At 39.7% G+C, this 22,071-nt stretch overlaps 3 protein-coding genes across 3 annotated transcripts; 2 read left to right on the forward strand and 1 right to left on the reverse strand.

The window, feature by feature from the left end:
* Positions 1 to 2,284: 2,284 nt before the first annotated feature.
* On the reverse strand, positions 2,285 to 3,031 carry LOC137292019 (uncharacterized). Its single transcript, XM_067823572.1, has one exon. It carries the CDS (start codon positions 3,029 to 3,031, stop codon positions 2,285 to 2,287), a length of 747 nt encoding a protein of 248 aa, XP_067679673.1.
* A 7,213-nt stretch (positions 3,032 to 10,244) lies between these two features.
* On the forward strand, positions 10,245 to 13,167 carry LOC137291434 (uncharacterized). The gene is made up of 5 exons (XM_067822784.1): positions 10,245 to 10,279; positions 10,751 to 10,886; positions 11,917 to 12,078; positions 12,702 to 12,801; positions 13,078 to 13,167. The coding sequence occupies exons 2-4, from the start codon at positions 10,767 to 10,769 to the stop codon at positions 12,777 to 12,779; spliced, it is 360 nt and encodes a 119-aa protein (XP_067678885.1). The 5' UTR covers positions 10,245 to 10,279; positions 10,751 to 10,766; the 3' UTR covers positions 12,780 to 12,801; positions 13,078 to 13,167.
* Positions 13,168 to 17,203: 4,036 nt separating this feature from the next.
* On the forward strand, positions 17,204 to 20,084 carry LOC137291727 (uncharacterized). The gene is made up of 5 exons (XM_067823203.1): positions 17,204 to 17,229; positions 17,700 to 17,826; positions 19,151 to 19,312; positions 19,627 to 19,726; positions 20,014 to 20,084. The coding sequence occupies exons 2-4, from the start codon at positions 17,716 to 17,718 to the stop codon at positions 19,702 to 19,704; spliced, it is 351 nt and encodes a 116-aa protein (XP_067679304.1). The 5' UTR covers positions 17,204 to 17,229; positions 17,700 to 17,715; the 3' UTR covers positions 19,705 to 19,726; positions 20,014 to 20,084.
* Positions 20,085 to 22,071: the final 1,987 nt, after the last annotated feature.

Genomic DNA, 22,071 nt, shown 5'->3' on the forward strand with positions numbered 1-22,071 from the left:
TTTGAAATTGAAATGGGATATGGCTATATGATAAAAACCTGTCATCAAAGGACAGTAAAACGACTAGAACATCACAGTTGCTAGTAAAACTAGTGTGGAACGGTAAAACTGATATAACTATTTGGACAAGACAAGGTAAAACACGAGCTATATACGTCACCAGCAGCCGAAGGTAGATCACCATGCGAGGGTCACGTAACGTATAGGACATTGTACCCAGCAACAGTTGCAGCTGAGGATGGCGGTACGTCTGCATTAGGCGTACTAAAATGCATTAAATTGTTCCATTTTGTAAACAATATTGTGTATTGTTTTAATTCAGGTAAGTACCGGTACATATTCCGGTCGAGCATATCTCTTCCATTGGTTATACTTTTACACTTTTCTTATTGTTTCAGACAATGTGTTTCTTCGTTATGACCATGGATTGGAAAAGAAAATACATCAAGGATATGTAGAAGAAAGGAGCTGATGTGTGGAAGCAATGTATATTGTACATGACCTGTGTTATTCTGTAAATCTGAAACATTGGTGTATTCTTATGTCATTTTCTCTTGAAACTTTTGTTATTCATTCTTTTCATATACAAGTATATATACATGTACTTATTCATGAATAAAATAATAGTAACCCTCAAATACGTTTTGTTTCCTTGACACTATTTTGCGTAGCAAACCGCATGCTAAACAAAGAACATTCGCTTTCAACAATGTTACATAGTTAGATGTGTTAGGAAGTGTTCACAGGTGAGTGATAATGGAGATCACTTTGAAATATAATCTGGTGGGTGGATAATGATGCCGACAGCATTTCACTGCAACGCCATGAACTGATAGTTTGAATGTGATTTATTATATAAGTCTAAATAGTAACAACTTGTGAATGTCTCTCAAGAGTATCATTTGAATGAAAGGAAGACTATTACCTTCGCGTAGGAGTGCATTTGAGTCACATGCAACAAAGAAAGAAAACATAGAACTTAATATACATAATAAACATTGCTGATTTTGAAGAAACAAAAGCGGTAACCTGATAGGTGTTGAAATTGTATGTGGTCATATTTTATATATCGCTCTAAATTAGCCCATTTAAATCGCTATGAGTTAAATTATATGTTTTACATGTTTTCTTTCATTCACAACATTCAAACCTGAAAACATTGCAATTGAACGTAGTGAATGTAGAAATTATCGCCCATGGACAAAACATTTATTATCGTTCGCATTTAGCCACAATAGATTATTTTTTTGTGTCACGCTACCTTTGAAAAAGTTATTCATTTATTTTGTGTGTCATGATACCTAGAGACATAGTTTCATTCATTTACAGCATTTTAACGTGAAAACATGAAAATCCATGAATTTGGAGCAAAAGGTAAAATTATCGATACTGTTTCATACTGTAGCAGAATTAACTCTTAGAGAATGTTTCTGTTTTGTGTCATGATACCTGTAAACATAGTTTATTTCATTTACAACCTTTAAAACTGAAAAAAATTACCCATGGACGAGTTATTTTAATATTGCCCTTATTCAATGGGTTAACGTCTGTGTCAGGATAATTATAAATGTTTCAATCATTTACAACCTTTAAGTCTGAAAAAAGAGACGTTTAAGTAGAAGTAGAAATCCTCGACCATGGGCGAGATATTATAATATCGCTCTAAATTAGCCGATTTAAGTCACAATGAGTTAATTTCTGTGTCACGATACCTATGAGCATTCATTCACTTACAACCTTTAAACCTGAAAATCATAAATAAAGAGCAAAAAGTGAAATGTTCGCCCTTGGGCCAAGTGCTTCTTCGCCATTGGGCGAGATATTTTGATATCGCTCTTAGTCAGCCGATTTATGGGTTCATTTTTGTGTTATGATACTTATAAACAAACCTTTATTCAATTACAACCTTCAAACCTGAAACAAACATGTAATTTAGCAAAAGAAGAAAATCTCCCCCGTGGGCGAAATGTTTTTAATATCGCTCTAAAGTAGCTCTCAGTAAGTCACAGTAAGTTTGTTTTTGTGCTCTTCCCAAGTGGTAGAACTCTAAAACGCAGAACCCCTTATAACAACACTCGTTATGGTTGGTTGCACCACTGATTAATAGGCTGTCCCCTCCAACAAGAATGAGATCACCCATGTCATGAGTATATCATATCATATCATACAAACAAAAACAAAAAATTGAGTTAAAACGTATTTAATGTATATAAATATCAGAGTTCAGTAATCACTTGTAACCACTTGATCATCAGCGGGTTAGAGTTCAGTTCATCACTTGTAATCACTTAATCATCATCAGCGGGCCAAATGCGTCCAGGTACTGAAATGGTGTTTTCTCCTGACGTCGAAGTTGCTCCTTCAGTCGTGCAGGACGTTGTTCTTTTTCTCGGTACACAACTTTTCTGCGTGGTGGTGCTGCTCTAAATTTAATTTGGGTAAGTTTGGCTCTCTCTGACAGTTCAACCTTCTGAATGAGTTCAATGAATCGAAAGATGTTTGGGTGGACGTGCAGTAGCGACTTGCCAATTCTTGAGTGGAATCCCTCGAGGTTGTTGTTGGTACGCGGCCCCTGTGTAGCATGGTGATTCCACAGGAACCTGGTATCGTCGTCCACCCACGTCGCAACGATGTAGTCGTTCATGGCATCAGATTGTCGCACATCAGGGCACTGGTTCATGGCATCAAGCCAGGCATCTTGGACTTCACGGAGGGGAAGCAACGGCAGACCAACAGCTCCTCGTATCCATTTGCGAACCTCTCCATCCTCTTTGTATGTAACAGCACGTCCTCGTTCTTGAGTTTTCCGCCATATCGCTTGACAGAAATGAAAGAGACAACCCTTAACGTCAGCTTGTGGGAACACATTCTCAGCAGCTTGGATGGCAGCGAGTTCAAAGTCTGTTTGGATCACTGATGGAGCTAAGGGTCGGCTTAGTGTCTCTTGAACCTTGGTTTTGAGGAGGTCGAACAGTCTGGTGTAGGTTACTCTCTGGCGATCAGGTAGCAGTACGTACACCAGTGGAAACATGGTGGAACCATTCATAGCATGAATGATGTATACCTGATTCCACAGTGGAGGGCAGGAGGAGAAGGTTTCCATCCAAATAGATCTTGTCGGCAAACTGCAGAGCCTCAAGAGCCTCGTCGGAGCAGAAAGCTAGGATCTTGTCTTCCTACCCGTCGACAAAACAGCAGGGGTCTGGGCAATGGTGGGATGTTCTGTCGTCAGTGACGGTACATGGCACTGCTGACGCACGGGAAGGACGGTCGTCCTGTTGGTTGATGAGGTCGTTGTAGACGTGGTGCATGGGGGTCGTCTCCTCTCGTGCTCTCTTCCTGATGGAATTAGTGAACCTCACTGCTCGATCATCAGTAGGTGGGTGGTTGTGGTCTGTTGTGTTACGGACGTAGTCTCTGACTGTTGTACACATGCCGCTGCAGGAACGGTCGGCATACCTCCAGCAGACAGTGTCATTCTTCTTCTTCTTCTTAGCATACAGATAGCCATCCAGGAGAACTTGTTCCGGGATAAGACATACTCCACTTCTCTCAGTCCAGCCATAGTGTAAGAGAACTATGGTCAACATATTTTTAGTGATACATATAGAGGCTGTATCAAGCAAACGAGAAGGAAGTATTAGTGTTTGAGAATATATCAACATTAAATAAGTCCTTTACTGTGTTTCCTGTTTACATTTTGAGAAGATTCAGTTGTGATAGAAGTTAAACTGTATTCAATACCAAAAGAGTAATCCCATTCAGGGAGAGAATGGAGCAGTCCACACATTAATTAGGGGTGGCCAGCATGACCTAATTAGTTAGTTGACTTATCTTGATTGCTATTTGGGGGTTCTGCGTTTTAGAGTTCTACGTTATGGAAGTAAACCCTTATAAACATGCTTTCATTCATTTGCAACTTCTAAAACATACATCCTGAGCGAAATCAAACATTCTCGGGCGAATATTTTTAATATCGCTCTAAATTACGTGATTTAAGTCACAGTAAGTTTAGTTTTGTGCTACGATACTTATAAACATCCTTTCAATGGTTAAACAACTTAACGCCCGACTATCTAACCAGTCTTGTTCCTGGAACCAATACGACCTAAGGAATCGTAATGACGTTCCAGATATTATCTGCAGAACAAGTAATTACAAAAACTTGTTTTTACCCGATACTATAATTACATTTTACCCAATACTGTTAAACTATGGAACAGCTTACATCAACGTCTTACTCATTTAGAGTCTTTGTTGAGTTTTAAAAGACGACTGAGGACTATATATCCAATTCGTATATGTTTCAATCTCAACTATGGAAGCTGTTTTGTTTAAATCATTCATTCCCGCCTATGACTCGATTGCGGTGACTCTAATGCTCACTAATATGAAAGGTACATTTCTGGAAGTCCAATATGCTCATGTGGACTAGCAAATGAAGATAGTTTTCACTTTTTATTTACTTGTACAATATGTACTGTAACTCGAAATACCGTGTACTTTTTACCAAAAGGATAATTTTATACATTAAACTCAATACTTTTCGTAAATATCCATGCTACTGCACCTGTAAATGGAGGCATGGTGGGCCAGCTGGCTAAAGTGACAGGCTTGTGATCCGGCGAGCTTGAGGTTATGGGATCCCGCCTGTTTCGTATCTTGGCCAAAACAGGTTTTTGTATTAACCTGAGAAATAAATCAGAGTTATGTCCCCTATCACATTGTTTTAGTTCTCGCGTCAGTGACTGTGCCTTGATAACGCATTTTGCAACACTTAACACCGCCCACCTGTAACCAGGTGTAAAAACCGAGGAGTGCAGACTCTTTCAGTGTTGTCGCAACCCCTAGTGGACTGTACGCAACACCGTGCAATTAAAAGAACCCACAAATCTGATGGTGGCCACATGAATATGAACAAGCACCAAGTTGCGAGTACAACAACGTGCAGTAAACTTGGACAAAAGCGTCCCAGTCCACATTGCTGTGTATTGTTTACGGTTCCACGTAAGTCTAAGGGTGCGTTGCAAGCTGAAAATCGCTAGGAGTAAGCAAATGAACCGCTTATTACGGGCTTGCAACAGCTTGAAGCGTTTACCGCTCTTCCAAAAATGGCGTAGCGATTACCGTTTGCTCGTCGGGCGCTAGTAAAGAACGTTTTAGGAGAGTCTCGATGCCAAGTGATGAATGTATGATCGATGATGACTACATTGAGCCAGTAAGCTGATGTTTGCCAATTTGGCAGCCAAACAAGTTTGTTCTGCCTTCGAATTCAAATGTTGCTAAGCCGCCATTTTGGTTTGAGAACGAAGCGACTTCATTCAGCGATTGCTGCGATTGCAAGCGGCTGACATCGCTGTGCATCGCTTGCAAGCGGCTGACATCGCTGTGCATCGCTTGCAAGCGATTGGATGTTAGTAACGCACCCTAAGTAGATGGAGTTTTCTTTCGTCACTGGTTGTCACGTGACCTGTTGCTTAGCAGCCGACAACAAAGCAGACTCGTGTCAAATGCTGAGCTCAAAAGTTGACTTCGCGTTTCTGTTAAGCAACTCAGCAGATTAACAAGGCTTCATCAGACCATTGTTTTTGCACAGATTAAATGCAGGCGAAGGTGTCCAGATTTATAGGATTACTAAAAAGAGATGGGACTTATGTGGGCATAACCTATATAAAAATGATTCTGAAGTTTTCACCCTCAGTAATGGTTTGGAAAGGCATCAGCAAGCTCGGTACAGCGTCTTAACTGGAAATTTCGGGTGTATATTGTGATATTATGTAGCAGGGTATCCTTGATTTAGAAATAGGATGATCAGGAATGTCATTCTATATGCAACAGGACAATGCAGGAGTGCATACGTCATGGCATACAAAGGCATGCAATTGACGTGACCGTTATAGATTTTCCGGCCGCTTCACTGGACTGAAATCCCATAGAATATGTGTGACACGTTATGAAAGGCCGAGTTGAGAAACTTGAGCCCTAAAACATTGACGAGTGGAACTGAGTAATTCATGAAACATGGATAAATCTACCGCAAGGCTGCACAGATACTCCAATAGAAAGCATGCCAAGACGTATCCAGCAATGTATTGAGCGTAATGTGGGTCTGACAGATTACTGAGACACTGAAGCATTCATTTCAGAGGCATATGAACATGTTACCAAAGTTTCACGAGTACAGGAACAAAAATAAAAATTGGCCGAATGTTAAAGTTTTGCAGTGTTTATGCCCACTACTTATTATCGTGTGTGTGTGTGAGAACATCTGTATGTAAGGAGTTTATGTATACTACAGCTTAGAGCTGTCATGCGGTGTTTATAATCACCATGACAACTCCACGCAGCCTGAATCGCACAGAAGGTCGTTGCAGACAACAAGGGCAATGTGTAGTCGAGCCCCACCCCCTACCCCCCTGCTCCCGGGACATGCCCCCCATAGACGGTCAGCAGGGATGTCATAGATCTTTGTACTCTTTGTAAATGGATCCCTCCTGCAACCAACCGACAAGATTTGATCCACACATTCTTGGAAGAATGGTGACAGATTCAAAATGGCCTCATCAGAATGATATCTGTTAAGTGACATTGAACTTGAGTGTTTTCAGGTGCGTGTACCTCTTGTCCCATACGCTAAACGCTTGGGTTTGCTTTAAGAACCTTTACAACTTTAATACATTTTAGTCTAAAAATCGGAGCAATGCTTGACAAGGTTTAATCAGTGCAACGGTTACTGCAGTACTCAAGTAGATGGTACTTTTCCTTTTCTGGTTGGACGTTAGCCGTGGCTTTAAGCAAGGGTCACCGATGCTGTCTTTGTCTTTTCATTATGATATAGCCTGAAACACAGTTGGCATTATCGTTGATGGTGCTATTGCGCCTTTGCGTATGCTCATGATATTTGTGTGGGTATGCCAGGATGGGTGTGTGTGTGTGAAGACTAGGTTCTTTTCAGGCCAACACAGACTAAGAAAGTCTGTCTCAACGCTGAATAGAGTGTAGTTTTCTGACAAAGATTAATCGTTGCTAGGATTCTAAAATTATCCAATAAAGCAAAGTGAGCATATAAATTATCACACCGTGTCGAGGGAAATACGGGGTTTTATCGGGGAATACAACCTTACTCGGGACTGATAAAACCCCGTATTTCCCGAGACACGATGTGATAACGCATTTATCTAGCTGAATGTTTTCACTAAATTAAAACGAAACAACACGCATCGAATCGACTTGCTACCATGTTGACACCAGCTGATCGTTGACCTCAATGCACCGCACGTTACTAAAGGCTTGTCGATGCACGCTTTTCTCACTTCTCGCGTCGTCACCGAGGCGTAGCGGGATGATATGACTTTCGCAGCGGGAATGTAAAAGTCGTATACTCCCGCTGGCGGATCGTGATTGATGTACATGGTATTTTATCAGAGTCACGTGGACCAATCAAAACTCGACATTCTTACATGAGGCTAGATAATATTTTCTGTCACAGTATAGGCTTCCCCTCACTACATACCATTCGGGTTAGAATTGATCTTCAGTAATTCATCCTTGTCGTAAGAGACGACTAACAGGATCAGGATTGCTGACTTGGTTGACACATGTTATCGTATCCCAACTGTGTAGATGATGGTGATTACAGGACTGTCTGGTCAAGACTCGATTTCTTACAGACCGCCGCCACATAGCTGGGATATAATGAGCGCGGCGTACAGGCCAAACAACCACACAATACACATGCTTTAATGAAACTAATATACAGTGTTTCATACTCGTAGGTAACATGCATTTGTAACGGTGTCTATATGATATCTATCACTAGTTTAGATGCAGAATAGGTGTAATTTTAATTTGGGCTAAAATTGCTTCTTGTTTCCAGTGACCTTAGGGACAGGGTAAATCCGGCCGGGTCCATGCAGTATCTAAAGTACTGTAAGTCCCTAAAACGGTGACGTACAGTCAGTTGCTGGCGGCCTATACACCACTGTTATATTGCATAGTCTTTAATTGTAAACTACTTAAAGGCATAAATCTGCATCTGTGGCATTTTAGTATTTTTCGTTTGTCGTTTGTTTGGCTTACAAAATGCCGATGTGACGAAAACTCTTAACTCACTCACTAACACTATCCAGGGTATGTAAGATTTGCTTTGTTTGCTTAAATAATGTTTCATGACGGAACCACCAGACATATTTCTCAGATACCACAATTTATGTATAACGATGCCTTGTTCCGTAATTGCAGATTAGGCAGATATAAGAAATAAACCTATTTATCTACCATCATATCTAAATATTGCAATATACCTTAAGGACTGATTAATGATATCAGTTATACGTAATCACCATTGCTAATGCACTCATCATGTCGTCCATTGATAATCTATATTATACCTAACGAGCGCGTGAAATATGAAATTGGAATGTTAAGCACCTTTTTTGAATTAATCAGATCAGAATATATTTGAGCGAAATGTCACGTGCATATGTTTTCGATGTGCGATGTGCAAGAAAAGATAGTAACCCTTTTTGATGCGGGTCGCAATGGCTCTGTTTTTCTTCCATCACAGTTTTGTCGTGTCTGGTTAATAGATCGTGAATATTACATGGATGTGTGTTCCTATGCATCGCAATAGTCAGTTCATGGAATAAATGTATCACAGATTCCGTCATGTCACACTGACGTGGTTACTAGTTCATACATTTTTTGCTAGTCTAATTGATTGTGTTGGATATATGACCTTTCCGAATACGTATTGTTCTTTCTTTGGTATTGACTGTCATTGTGTGCCAAATGTAACATTATTGTAAATAAAACGACAATATATGTAATATTATTACTCAGTGGGAATAATGAGCTGAGGCTGAGAACTTGAGATCAATATTCATGGATCATGGTGTGTCTTTTTCTTTTCTTGAATTCAGACCTCTTTATATACTGGTCAAAGACGTTGACTTTAGCCATTGTCACACACTTCGGAAGAGACGTTCACGCAACAAGAACTTATGGATATAAACAGTACATTTTGTTTTCAACTTTTTGATACACTTCAACATTTGTTACAACAAAGCCTACTGAAAAGAAAAGAAAACTAAAAAAATAACATGTGGTAGACTAAACGCTTTGCAGACCATTCTTCCTATTTAGTCCAAAATAAAATGGTATTTGTTTCTAACCATTGCGGATTATTGCTGGCAAAGATTGAGCACTTTAACTAGGGTTCATTCAAAATCAATGCTGACAGTTGCCAGTCACATGCATGAACGTGAATATGAATATGAATATGATGATGATGATGAGAATGGAATACTGCAGTAACGTGAATAATATACTTTACGAAACAACTCTTCATATTGGTATTTATAATAATACACCATATCAGGAAAGATTGACTATAGTAATATGAAAGCATCTGGCCTTCTTTCAGTGAATTAGTTTGGTTTTACGCCGCTTTCAGCAATATTTTAGAAAATATCATGGCGGGGTAACCAGAAATGGGCTTCACATATTGTACCCATGTGATGAATCCAACCCGTGTCATGAGCGTGACGAGAGAACGCATTAACCACTAAGCTGCACCCCATCTCTAGCATTCCATCGAATGCTTCACAATTTCCCCAATTCCTCCATGATAACACTTTGAATAGTTTTGTGACTGTGTTAGAAAACATACCTGTCATCTCTAGCTAACCTTAAGTCAATGAAGATCACGATTTCCCTTACATCGATAAGAGAAAAAAGAAATGTTTCATTAGAATTGGACGACTAAAGAAATCCAAACTTTGTTTAAATTTTCAAATAAACCCTCCCTTCAGTCTTCGTTCCACTGGTACGTACATATATGTCGCACATGTACATACAGTTGTACACATCTCACCATGTCATGCAACGACAAACCTGGCCTGTATTCAAACTGGCAACATCAATTTCTAAGGAAACATTCATGACATACTTTGCATCAATTGTTGCATTAAGGACAATCTTCATAGACCTTTTCAAATGGACCAATATATGCAGTGATATGGTACTACTTTCGTTCGATTGCATGACTGTACAAATTACCTTTGCAGGCAATTTCTGTTTTTTTCTGCTAAGTAATTGCTCTTTGGACGGACTGTCAAAGCATTTTGAACGGACGCAACGATTGGCACGTGTAATTAGAGGATGTGCAATCGAAAATCATCCGACAAGGGTATCATCCGACAAGGGTATAAAAGACCTCACGTTCTCCATTCTGCATCACAAGATCTCATAACGTCTTTGCCGTCAGCAACTTCTCCATGTGAGTACAATTCTATTGTCTTTTGTAAATCTTCTTTTCTCAACATGCGTTGGTTTACAAGGAACTGAAAATGCCTAACATACGACCTTTGTCAAATGATGCTGGGTAAATTTCAGTTATTGCTCAGGTGTGTCACTATTTCACTTGAAACACTGGTTGTGATCTTTATATAGTAGCAAAACCACTGTAACACACGCTTAAGACGTTAAGCACTATTCTGATTATGATGCAAATCTATCGTTGCAAGTGAAAGGGAACGTATTTGATGGCTTCCATTTCTGAATCCTTAGCAATGCATGTATTTTCTTATAATTACATGCTGTTCATTTGTCGTTTTTTCATTAGTCAAACTGTTCGTACTTTGTAAATTTCCACAATATGTGACATTATGTGTTTGTTTTATGAAATGCCATTCACTCAACAATGTTTTTGTTTAATGATATGACATTCATTCAGATATTATATTTTCAGACCCGACAGGTTCAAAATGCTGAGAATCACCTGTGTTATTTTCGTCCTGGCCGTTGTTGCCATGGTATCTTCCCAATCTTACAACAAGAGGCGTTTCACCAAGGCTGTCATCAAGGCTAGCGGGAATGCGGATCTTGTAAGTCTTTGATTGTTGTTTGTTTACCACATTTAGTTCAAAATTTAAATCCAATATTATCTTGCACGGAACACTCTTATCTTCAGCATATTCATCTAAGAGACACGTCGTTGTTTATCTTATGTACACTATATACAGACTAAATCATTTTAATGATGTAGCGTTGCTTCCGCTTAAAAGAAACATCCTGATTGTTCAGGTTAAGATTAGCTTTGGAAGTAGAACATTTGGATAAGAAGTGGACATCCTTAGTACAATCAGTCTTATATGATTGTCGATGATCTAATATCGTTGCTACACCTTCATAAATACAGTTGCCTTTCACAGTTTTTCCCACCTGAAGTCTAGTGAGTTTGTGTGAATTTAGCAGTATACCATCAATATCACAGTGCGAGACACTAGAAAAGGGCCTCACACACTGTGCCCATGTGGAGAATCGAACCCGGGTCTTCGGCGTGACGAGCGGACGCTGTGACCACTAGGCTACCCTACCGCCCCTATCTGAACTTGTAATAAAAAGACAAATGAGACCACACGAGACCGCATATGTTACATTCAGTGTCACAAACACAATCTCTACAAGGCTGTATGACAATGAGGATCATTTCAACTTTCCAATAGACAATATTCCCTTCAACTGGCCAATAAGTCAACATATGTGAACAAAGGGGAGAGTAGATATAAATTTCTTTATTATCAATATACAACTTCTTTATTGTTAATATGCGCGAAGTCGCTCGTTCCCGATTTCTTCAGGTGAACAAAAGTAATGACTAGTCTTTGCAAAAGTATTACATTTATGGCGGGTGCCACGAGTGGGTCGTTGCCAGCTCACCGCTTCGGAAATACCTGCTATCATTACAATTTGACAGTGGTGCATAACACATGTTTGTGACACAGTCGGAATTTAAAATTTTAATTTTAGCAGATACGTCTTATGAATGTGGAAAGGGTAGCTTTTGTACACTATTTACCTTCACCTGCTTGCATTGAATCTAGTTCTCCTGATCATGTTTATATTTCCCCCCAGAGTGCTGGCGGACCGACCCTTTACCGTGATGCCGAGGGTATGGCTGAGTCATGTGACACCGGAATGGTCGCTACACTCGGTGGAGTTTCATACTCTGAAGCTGGGGATTCGGTCGATAATGCTCTCTCATTTGCAAGCAAACTGGGTGACAGTGATGAACTGGTAAGTATTCTGTCCAAATGTAAAGTAGTTCTACATGAAGTCCCTATTTACATTAAAGGCAACGCCTTTACTACCGCAAGTTTATAAGCGAATAATTGTTTGGTGCGAGGCGCATTTGGATACTTGATTGGTTCTTGTGTAACGCCGCTCCCAGCAATATTCCAGCTATGTTGAGGTCTGTATATAGTCGAGTTTTGAACAGACAATCCAGTGATCAACATAGTGGGCTATTTCATAATTCATGTCGGTGGTCCAGTTTAGGTAATATGTCATACAATTTGTACATTATATGACCAATGTACTTCTCCTTTTCAAACACTTTTAGTCTGGTTCGCTTCATCACTGAAATATTGTTCAAACCGGTGTTCAATCAATGCCCTTCCAATGGAAACTGATAGCCTCATTTTGCATGGCATGGGTACATTCATGCGAGATGCCTTTGCCAACAAATCCCTACATTGAGTGTGCATATGAATGTTAAATGAAGCTTGAAGAAAATACCCCAATGTATATGACTGTCTTACGCCAGGGTATCCAAACTGGGTCCCAGGTGGGACGAGCGAATGTTTTCACTTCTACCTTCAAATGCTTTCTAAAGTGAGGCTCCCTGTTACTCTGTTCAGGCTGATGCTAGCAGTGTCGCTTGTGATGCTTTCAAATGCCCAGATGGAAATGTCATCGGTGCCTGTGCCTACGCCTAAAAGAAACGACTGATATTAACAGGTAAGTCACTGAATACAGTAGGGGCACTCATGTCTTAACGACCTGGATATCGTTTTTTATTGTGAACAATTTTAAATAAAAAAAATAAAAATAAAAGATAAAACATTCCAGCAAATCTTAGCACATAAGTTACGAACAGAGGACACTTACGAAACTATAAATTCAGAAATGTTCATTAGTATGTACAGTATATCATGTAAGAAATGAATATTCAGTTAAACGCTACGTGTGTATAAATGTTCACTGAGTGAGTATAACTGTTCTGTTATGTTTCAGCTGACCTGAAGAAGATGGACACGGACTAAGGAATATTCGGTCATTTCATAACGAGTTGTGATGATAATAAAACATGATCATCCAGAGAAATTTGTGATTTTCTGATTCTGTTGCGAGTTTCTTTGCATTTTGCAAGAAGGAAACAGTTAATGGTAGCATCAGCAACTACCCACGTCACACTCAGTAACCTCATATACACGTATGTCATAGGGCACGCTTCCATGATACTGACGTGATCTGACGTGATTTGACGTGATCTGTTTGATTTGATCTTAGAAGTTGGTGAGTAATAAGAAAGTGAACATATGATAAGGATTACAATTTTATATTTCATATTATGCGATGTTCTGATATAGATTCTTATACCTTTGTCAAGCAAGAGTCATTACTTTCTAATATTGATGTAGACCTCTGTAGGATGATGCCTTCAAAATGTCAAGTGGACAGCCACATAACTCACAGCTTTTGGCTTGAAAATGGAAACTCTGTAGAATTATGATTGTTTAACATGGAATGTATGTGGAGGTTGGGACCAAATATTCCTGAACCGTGGAGCGTTTTCTTCATGAGTTCAGTATTGCTTTGAGAAATGGTGTGATCAAACACGACTGTCCTCTTTATCAACGTCCCAAGGACGTCGGCGACGTAGACCTAACATTTTATCACGATGACATCACACAATTCAGAAAAGATGTTCACCCAAGAGAAAAAATGAAAAGAGCTAATATGTGTTGTTTTCATACATCTCACCATGTCATGCAACGACAAACATGGCCCCCAGCTATCAGTACTCAAATTGGCAACACCAGTTTCTATGGAAACATTCATGACATACTTCATCAAATGGGTTTTATAAGCTGTTTGTCACAACAAAGTCAAACGTTCTAACAAACATACAAATAATTCGTAATGCAAATATTTCCTAAACGCATGTTTCGGACACTTACTGTTTGGTCCAAAATGAAATGATAAATGTTGCTATATTGCCGATATACGTCAGCCACATGCATGAACGTGAATGCAAGGATAATATCAAATGATTTGTGTTCGCTAACACGTAACTGAAATAACGTGTGGCAGAAAAGAACTTGCGACCTTTCTATATTAGGTTTGTTAATCTATCAAGACACGAAAGACTAGAAATACAGTGGCATCTGTCCAATCAGGAAAGTTGTCAACACCGGCATAAAATCTCAGCCCCACCCATGGCTTGCACATTTACCATCAGCTCTACAATCCACCACTTTGTCTAAACCGGATTATTTCTTCAGTCCCAATGAGTGCCAGTTTAGACAGCTTCCACTGTATTCGTATGAAAGGATCTGACTTTCATGGTAGTGTTATTAGGATATACTTTATGATATCACAACTCGTCACAATGTTATGTCGTTTTATGATTACCTCTTCAAGTATGTAAAGATGGATCTTTACAAATCCTACCAAATGAAATGCCTATCAAAGGTGATTGTCTCTTGGATCATTGCTGATCAACTCTACCTTGCACAGTCCAGAGACTTTGATAACTGGTGAACCCGAAGGATGCCGAAGGGGTGTCTAATTTGGGTTGAATTCTAGTTCGTGTAATTTTTTATTAAAAATATACATGATTCACGTTGATATATAAGTTTTGCACCCAAAGGTTGTCCGATTGTAAGCGTTTCAGAGCGTAGATGCATATCATGATAAATCTTCGAAACGTGATGGAATGTCGATGAAATGTCTACTCAGAGTGCCTAATTTGGATTGGATTCCAGTTCGTCGTCATTTTTCCAAACATGCAACACCAAAAACATATTGATCCAAATGCTTTCTAAGCTTTGATGTTTCCCAGGGCTTACATGATTTTTTACCTACATTGTACATATGGGAAAACATTCGCAAACCCCAGTAGCTTTTGCTGTTCCAATACGTTTCCATTCACAATAGAAAGCAACCATCTGTATAAATGATTCCATTCACAGTTGAAAGCAACTATATGTATAAATGACCCTTAATGAATATCTAAATGCAAATATAACGCAAACAGAATGAGAACAATCTGTAGCTTATTTACAGAAACAAATATTTAAACTGACTCTTGTTGTAGTGTTGATAACTATGGTAGTATGGCGTACCTGCATAAAATGACCAATATATTACTTAAGTAACAGAAAGCTGGCACAATGTCGATACTAAGTGCAACCTCCACCAACGCAGTGACATATCTGACCTTCCTCCTCATTTAGAGTATCGGACATTGAATTTGACGCCGGGGTCTTGATGGAGAGCGTGCATTAAGAATTTGTAAGGGAGGATATCCCTGTCCAATCCGAGACCCCATAATGCCTCAGTCACTCGCTATGTCATTACGATCTGGCAGACTTGGATAGAGTTGCTACCGTTTATCTAATTTTCGTGATGTTGACTCATTTTTCATGTGTGTAATAAAATGCCAGTTTATACAGATATAACAATATAGTTTAGTATGGGTTTAGGATGAAAATGCTTCGCAGAATCAGTGGAAGTAACGAAAGAGTTCACCCTCATAACAAACATGTACTGGAATAAGTAAAAATGATTGGTGTCTTAGGGGTTTCATCTGAACTATGGACATGACTTTTGCAGTTTAAATTAATGAGTCACAATTAATTCGGGGTGTTATCAGGTTTTCGTAAAAGACCATTATCCTAAGAAATTCATTGTAATGCGAGATATCATTTTTTGTTAAGTCATTCACCATTTTACTAAAGTTTCAAGAAATAGTGTCACAGTGTATTAATAGGTACACAATCGTATGTCATTCCATTAAGTGGAAACACTATTAATGTCAATGACAGCAATTACTGCAATGTCTTAATTAATATAATATTGCACACCATAATCCAGAAGAATTATTTCCATAAATATTTATATTTATTCATAAATAAGTCATTAGTAATATGCCAATCTCTATCTGCATGTGATGTTTTTTCTGTTCCAGCATGCTGGGCTGGCATTACTAACCTACTGAGGTGAGGTGAAGTGAAATGGGGTTTAATGTCGCACTTGTGATTATTTCGCTCACATCACGACATGCATGCGTGTGCATGTGTGGCTGCTTATACTAGCCCGCACTTAAACTGGTTTTATAGTGCTGGCTCACTCCGATACCATGCCGCATTTAAGCATGTATACCCTACACAGACACATTATACTCACTCTAAGACGAAGAAACACTTTCATCCCACATATATGTTTCCAGACACTGGACGCCTTATGTTGAACGCACCAAAGAAAACAAGCAGCAACGACAGTGGATTTTAAGCTTTGATGAAATTGTTATTGTGTCCAACCTGACGAGTCTGCATTGGACACCTTTAGGAGCTTAAGCTTAAGTTGTCAGTACCTTTCCCATGGCGGGAAGTAGGCGACCCCGGTATTGTCATACTTGTTAAGGTGAACACTCTTGCTCGTGGATGTATTTGCAAATATTCATAATTTGATTCTGATTTCCTTTCTGATTGTTTCCACAGTTTTGTCGCTTTTGTTGAAACAAAACCACGATGGCTATGGACATTATAATCATTTTTTCAAACAAAGTCATGAAGCTATCGAGCATTTTCCAGTACCGTGTATTGACCATGTTCAACATTTGGCAGGTACTGCGAAAAAGAAATGTATCTTTTAATACAGACGACTTGAGAAATCAAAACAGTAGTAATTCCAACATCTAAGAATGATTTTTTAGACTTCACTGTCACGTTATTATTTGTCATACATTTACATACAGTTACTTACATCTGACTAGATCATGGGAGGACAAACCTGACCCTCAGCTATCAGTATTCAGCCTGGAAGCATCGGCCTCTCATTAAACATTCATGACATACATTGCATCAATTGCTACATTAAGGACAATCCTCATAGACCTTTTCAAATATACCAATATATGCAGTTTTAGCAGTGATACTACTTTCTGTCCATTACCTTTGCAGGCATGTTCCGTAAGTTAATTGCTCTTTTTCGCCCGACGGGGTGTCAAAACATTTTGATCCGACGTAACGATTGCCATTAATAATTGGGGATGTGCAATCGAAAATTATCACTGTCATAGGAAAGGGTATAAAAGACCCCGTGCTGTTCATTCTGCATCACAAGATCTCACAACGTCTTTGCAGTCAGCAGGATCTCCATGTGAGTATACTTATGTATTGTCTTCTCTAGATCCGCTTCTCGTGATGCGTTGTATACAAAAATGCCGAGTATACATCTATTGTTGTCAAATGAAGTGGATAAGTTTCAGTTATCGCTCAGTTTGGTGTATCACTATCTGAGAAGAAAACACTGGTTGTGATCTTTTTATGGCAGCAAAGCCATTGTAATGCACGCCTAGGATGTTAAGCACTTTAGTGAACATGGTTCAAATTTATCGTTGCAAGTGAAAGGCTGCTTCTGTGATGGTTCCCATTTGTAAATCCTTGAGCACTCTTACATGCTATAATTCATTTGTCGGTTTTACTTCACACAAATAGTTCGTACTTTGTAAATTTCCGTAATAAGATACCGACATGATGTCGACAGTAAAGCCGTTAACACCCTGAAAATATGTTATGTATGTGTGTTTGTTTTATGATTTGTCATTCATTCAGCACTTTTCTTTTCAGCCCCGACAGAATCAAAATGCTGAGAATCACCTGTGTTGTTTTTGTACTGGCCGTTGTTGCCATGGTATCCTCTAGGAAAGAATCTCTCACCAAGGCTGTCATTCAGGCAAGCGGGAATCCAAATCTTGTAAGTCTTTCATTGTTCTTTGTTTACCATAATGAATACATAATGTTTTTCGTTAACTTTCTTCAACGTTTGAATAATACATTTGATGTCTTTGAAGGGCATTTAGAAGTGAAATACATAAGAATGAAGATTTTTTATGGATATCAACTTCTTTATTATGGCAACACAACGTTCCAGAGTTAATGATTACCTCCACCTGATGAAGGAGTACGCATTAACTCCGAAAAGTTGTGTTCCCGTAATAAAGAAGTTGATATCGATAAAAATCTGCATTCTTAATACGTTTGATGTTTGCTTCCTTTTAAACGAAGCACCCAGGATGTTCAGGTTTAGATACACTTTACCAGTAAAACATTTACAAAAGGTGGGCATCCCCACAGGCAGCACCTGATTATGTTTCTTTTACACCTGTGGTGTGATGGTCAAACATAATGTTCAGTTTCACTATTTTTACTCGACTGAATTTGAAATAAATGAGGCTTCACGGGTTTCACATTTGGATATTCAGTGTCACAGAATTACCCTGAATTAGTCTCTGCGACAGAAGGGATCCGTTTAACTTTCCATTTGTCAGCTTTCAGTTTATTGTCTCTTCCTTCCACAACTTTTGAGGAACAATCGAGCGTGCGTTCTCACCAAGATTTCAAAGAGCTCATACCTTTCTTGTTCAGACGTTCCGTGTTACAACATTCATAGAGTCAGTAAAGCTTTTAAGTCTCATGGTAAATCTGTTTAGAATATTTCAAAGTCTAAGGAATTACAAAAATGACGTCCGATGCAATTCCCTAATTAGAGGTATAACACACGTTCCCGATGTCCTTAAGTTAACCATTGATTAGCCTATGCTTTTGCTTATGATGGGTGTCATCGATAGGGATGACCCGTGAAGGTCAAGGCTAGAACTGGTCTTCAGTAACCCATGTTTGTCGTAAGAGGTGACTAACGGGATCGGGCGGTAAGGCTCGCTGACTTGGTTGAAACATGTCATCGGTTCCCAATGGCGTAGATCGATGCTCATTGCGTTCATCCCTGAATTGTCTGGTCCAGACTCGATTATTTGCAGATCGCCGCCATATAGCTGGGATATTGCTGTGCAGCGTAAAACTAAACTCACTCTCTCAATCGTCGGTGGGGCAGAATACGTTCACTTTTTGCAAACACCGGATATCATAACTGTGACAGTGATGTATACTCGGAGTTGTAAATTGACTCTGATTTTAACAGATATTTCTTATGGATTTGGTCGCTTCTGTTTAAATTAATATTACCTTCAGCTGGTTGTATTGACGCTAGTTCTCCTGCAAATGTATGTATTTAACCACAGAGCGAGGGCACACCGACCCTTTACCGTGATGCCGAAGGTATGGCTGAGTCATGCGACACCGGAATGGTGGCTACACTCGGTGGGATTTCCTACTCCGAAGCTGGGGGTTCGGCTGATGATGCTCTCGCATTTGCAACCAAACTGGGTGACAGTGATGACCTGGTAAGTATTCTCTCCAAGAGTGACGTGTTTGCAATTTCACTGCATGATGTCCCTATTTATAGTAAGGGAACTTCCTAACTACCGCTTCCCCTGGGCGAATACTTGCTTGATGCAAGGAACATTAATTTGCATGTTTGTTGGTATATTCACTAGAATATAAGCGAGATGCCTTTGCCAGCGAATCGCTACATTGAGTGTTCCTAAGAATGTTAAGTAAAGCTGAAAAACAAAATCCAAAAGTATCCAAAGTGGGTTCCAAGTGGGACGAGCAAAAGCTTTCACCTGTTTGTCAAGTTTTTGCTTACTCTGTTCAGGCTGATGCTAGCAGTGTCGCTTGTGATGCTTTCAAATGCCCGGATGGAAATGTCATCGGTGCCTGTGCCTACGCCTAAAAGAAACGACTGATGTTAACAGGTAGGTCACTGAGTACAATGAGGGGAAACGAATAGCCCGCATTACTATTGCATTTATAGTTTATGACATAATCAGTTTACAGTTGTCACAATCTGTAATAAGCGTCATTGCAAAGTACCCAACATTCTTTGGTTTCAGTTTCGGTAGATAGTCCCAACAAATACGTAAAACATTTTTAAATGTGTATTTCTCTACTGAATGCATCATGTAAGAAAAAGAAACTTAGTTAAACTCTATCTACAGGTGAATATGTTCCTTGAGTGAGTATGACTTTTGTTATGTTTCAGCTGACTGCAAGATGGCCACGCACTATGGGCCGTTGTGTAGTTGTGTAGATACATAAAAGATGATCATCCAGTGATAAGTATTTGCTATTTTGTGATTGCTTTGGACGTATGTTTGCATTGCCACACGTCAGCATTTAATGATGGCATTAGCAACTATCCTGTCATAGTCCATGATCTTGTGGTTTCCTGTACACGTGGATCATGAGGAAGTTATGAGCCATTTGAACATTAGAGATTGGCCACACACTTTCACGCTATTGATACGGCCATCTCTTAGAGACGATTCCTTATATTGTCAAAAGGACAGTCACATAACTGACCGCTGTAGCCTTGAAAACGGAGCTGTTTTAAAGAGGATTCGGGATATTTGTCAGAAATCATTCAATCTCCCAAATGTATCACTTCATTCAGCTTCTTTTACGGGTTTTGTCAGTTGTCACGTATATGCCGGCATGGTACCGTCTGAAAACAATTTGTGTCTTGATCTGTGTTATATTTGAGGTTACATTTTCTCAGTAAAGTACAGGTGCTAGTACTTTTGTTTGGTGAACTCCATCCTTCATTCGAACCCATATTACCACAGGCAGCCGCCTAACCCCCACGGGCACCCCGGCTTCCGCTGATTTCGAATGTCCGATGGTAATGAAACCAGCAAATGTACGAGAATCTGTACTTTACTGAAAATGTAATCCCACGTGTGTTAAATTTACCACTTTCTAGATTTATTTCCATTCAGCATCAAACTCAAATGACATCATCATGTTCACTGGAACGATCGCATATCGATTCATAACTAGTACTGACTAGTTTACCTTGTGGGTATTTCGCATTTACTGCGATGTTAAGCAAGTTTGTGAACAAACAGTTCCTGTTAAAACCGGCGTTATATCCAACTCGCTTATATAAAGGAAATATAAATAGACACGGTCTGGTACACATCGAACTGATGAAATGTTTAATGAACAGGTCCAGTCATTGTCTCTATATCAGTGTGTTTTATTCACCACTATCACATTTTACAGTGAGTTATCATCACGCTTGACACGATTAATGGACAGACACACAGCTTGTACATGGCATATCTGAGAAACTTATACTTTTCTTTGTGTTTTGAAAATGGTTTCCCTTTTTCAGAGAGCAAGAAACATACAAGTTTCCATATATCCAGTGAGTAATGTTTTGGGAAAAATATCACATTAGCTTGTGATAGAAAGGATTAATACACTGAAGAAAAATGTATGTGATATTGATATGTGGCAGTTGTATTCATAGTCCATCAATGTACAAGGGCCTAGAATTTCCCTCCAAGGTGGTCCCACAGGTGTTCAATCGGGGACAAGTCGAGAGATCGAGATGGCCAGGGAAGCATTAAGAAAGGGCATTAAGAAAGTCCATACTGATGCGTGCTTTGAGGCGTGGCGTTGTCTTGTTGGAACACGGTACGTGGATGATTCTGGATGAATGGCACGACGACTGGTCTTAAAACTTCATCGATGTACCGTGCCGCTGTTAGAATACCTTGAATCACAATAGCATCAGTCTTCATTTGGCCACATTAAAGAGCACCCTGGACCATTTTCTCACCTGCCATCGCTCTACAGTTCTCGCCCACCTCAGTCTTTAGCGACGATGTTCAGGCGTCAACGCCATAGCCGTCGGCGGTCGGTAGGCTCTGATACCACGGTGGCGAAGACGTCTAGCAACGGTTCCACAAGTTAAGCAGTCGTAAATAACGGTCTTCCTGGGGGGTCGTGACTCTCGGGCTTCCAATTCTAGGCCTGTCAGTGTGTCGCACGTCTATAACGGCTCACCAATCTTCGCTTAGAACAGTTCATCAACCTTGCAACATGTAATTGAGTCGCACCCAAATCCAGCATACCAGTAGCTCGTTTTCTCTGCTGTTAGCCTTGACATGTTTCCTTTCTACCAATGCTTGCCATAAAAGGTGACTATGCTTGTCGTAAGAGGCGACTAACGGGATCGGGTGGTCAGACTAGCTGACTTGGTTGACACATGTCATCGGTTCCCCACTGCGCAGATCGATGCTCATGTTGTTGA

Source organism: Haliotis asinina, chromosome 7 (assembly GCF_037392515.1).
Source record: "Haliotis asinina isolate JCU_RB_2024 chromosome 7, JCU_Hal_asi_v2, whole genome shotgun sequence".
Classification (NCBI taxonomy): Eukaryota; Metazoa; Mollusca; class Gastropoda; order Lepetellida; family Haliotidae; genus Haliotis; species Haliotis asinina.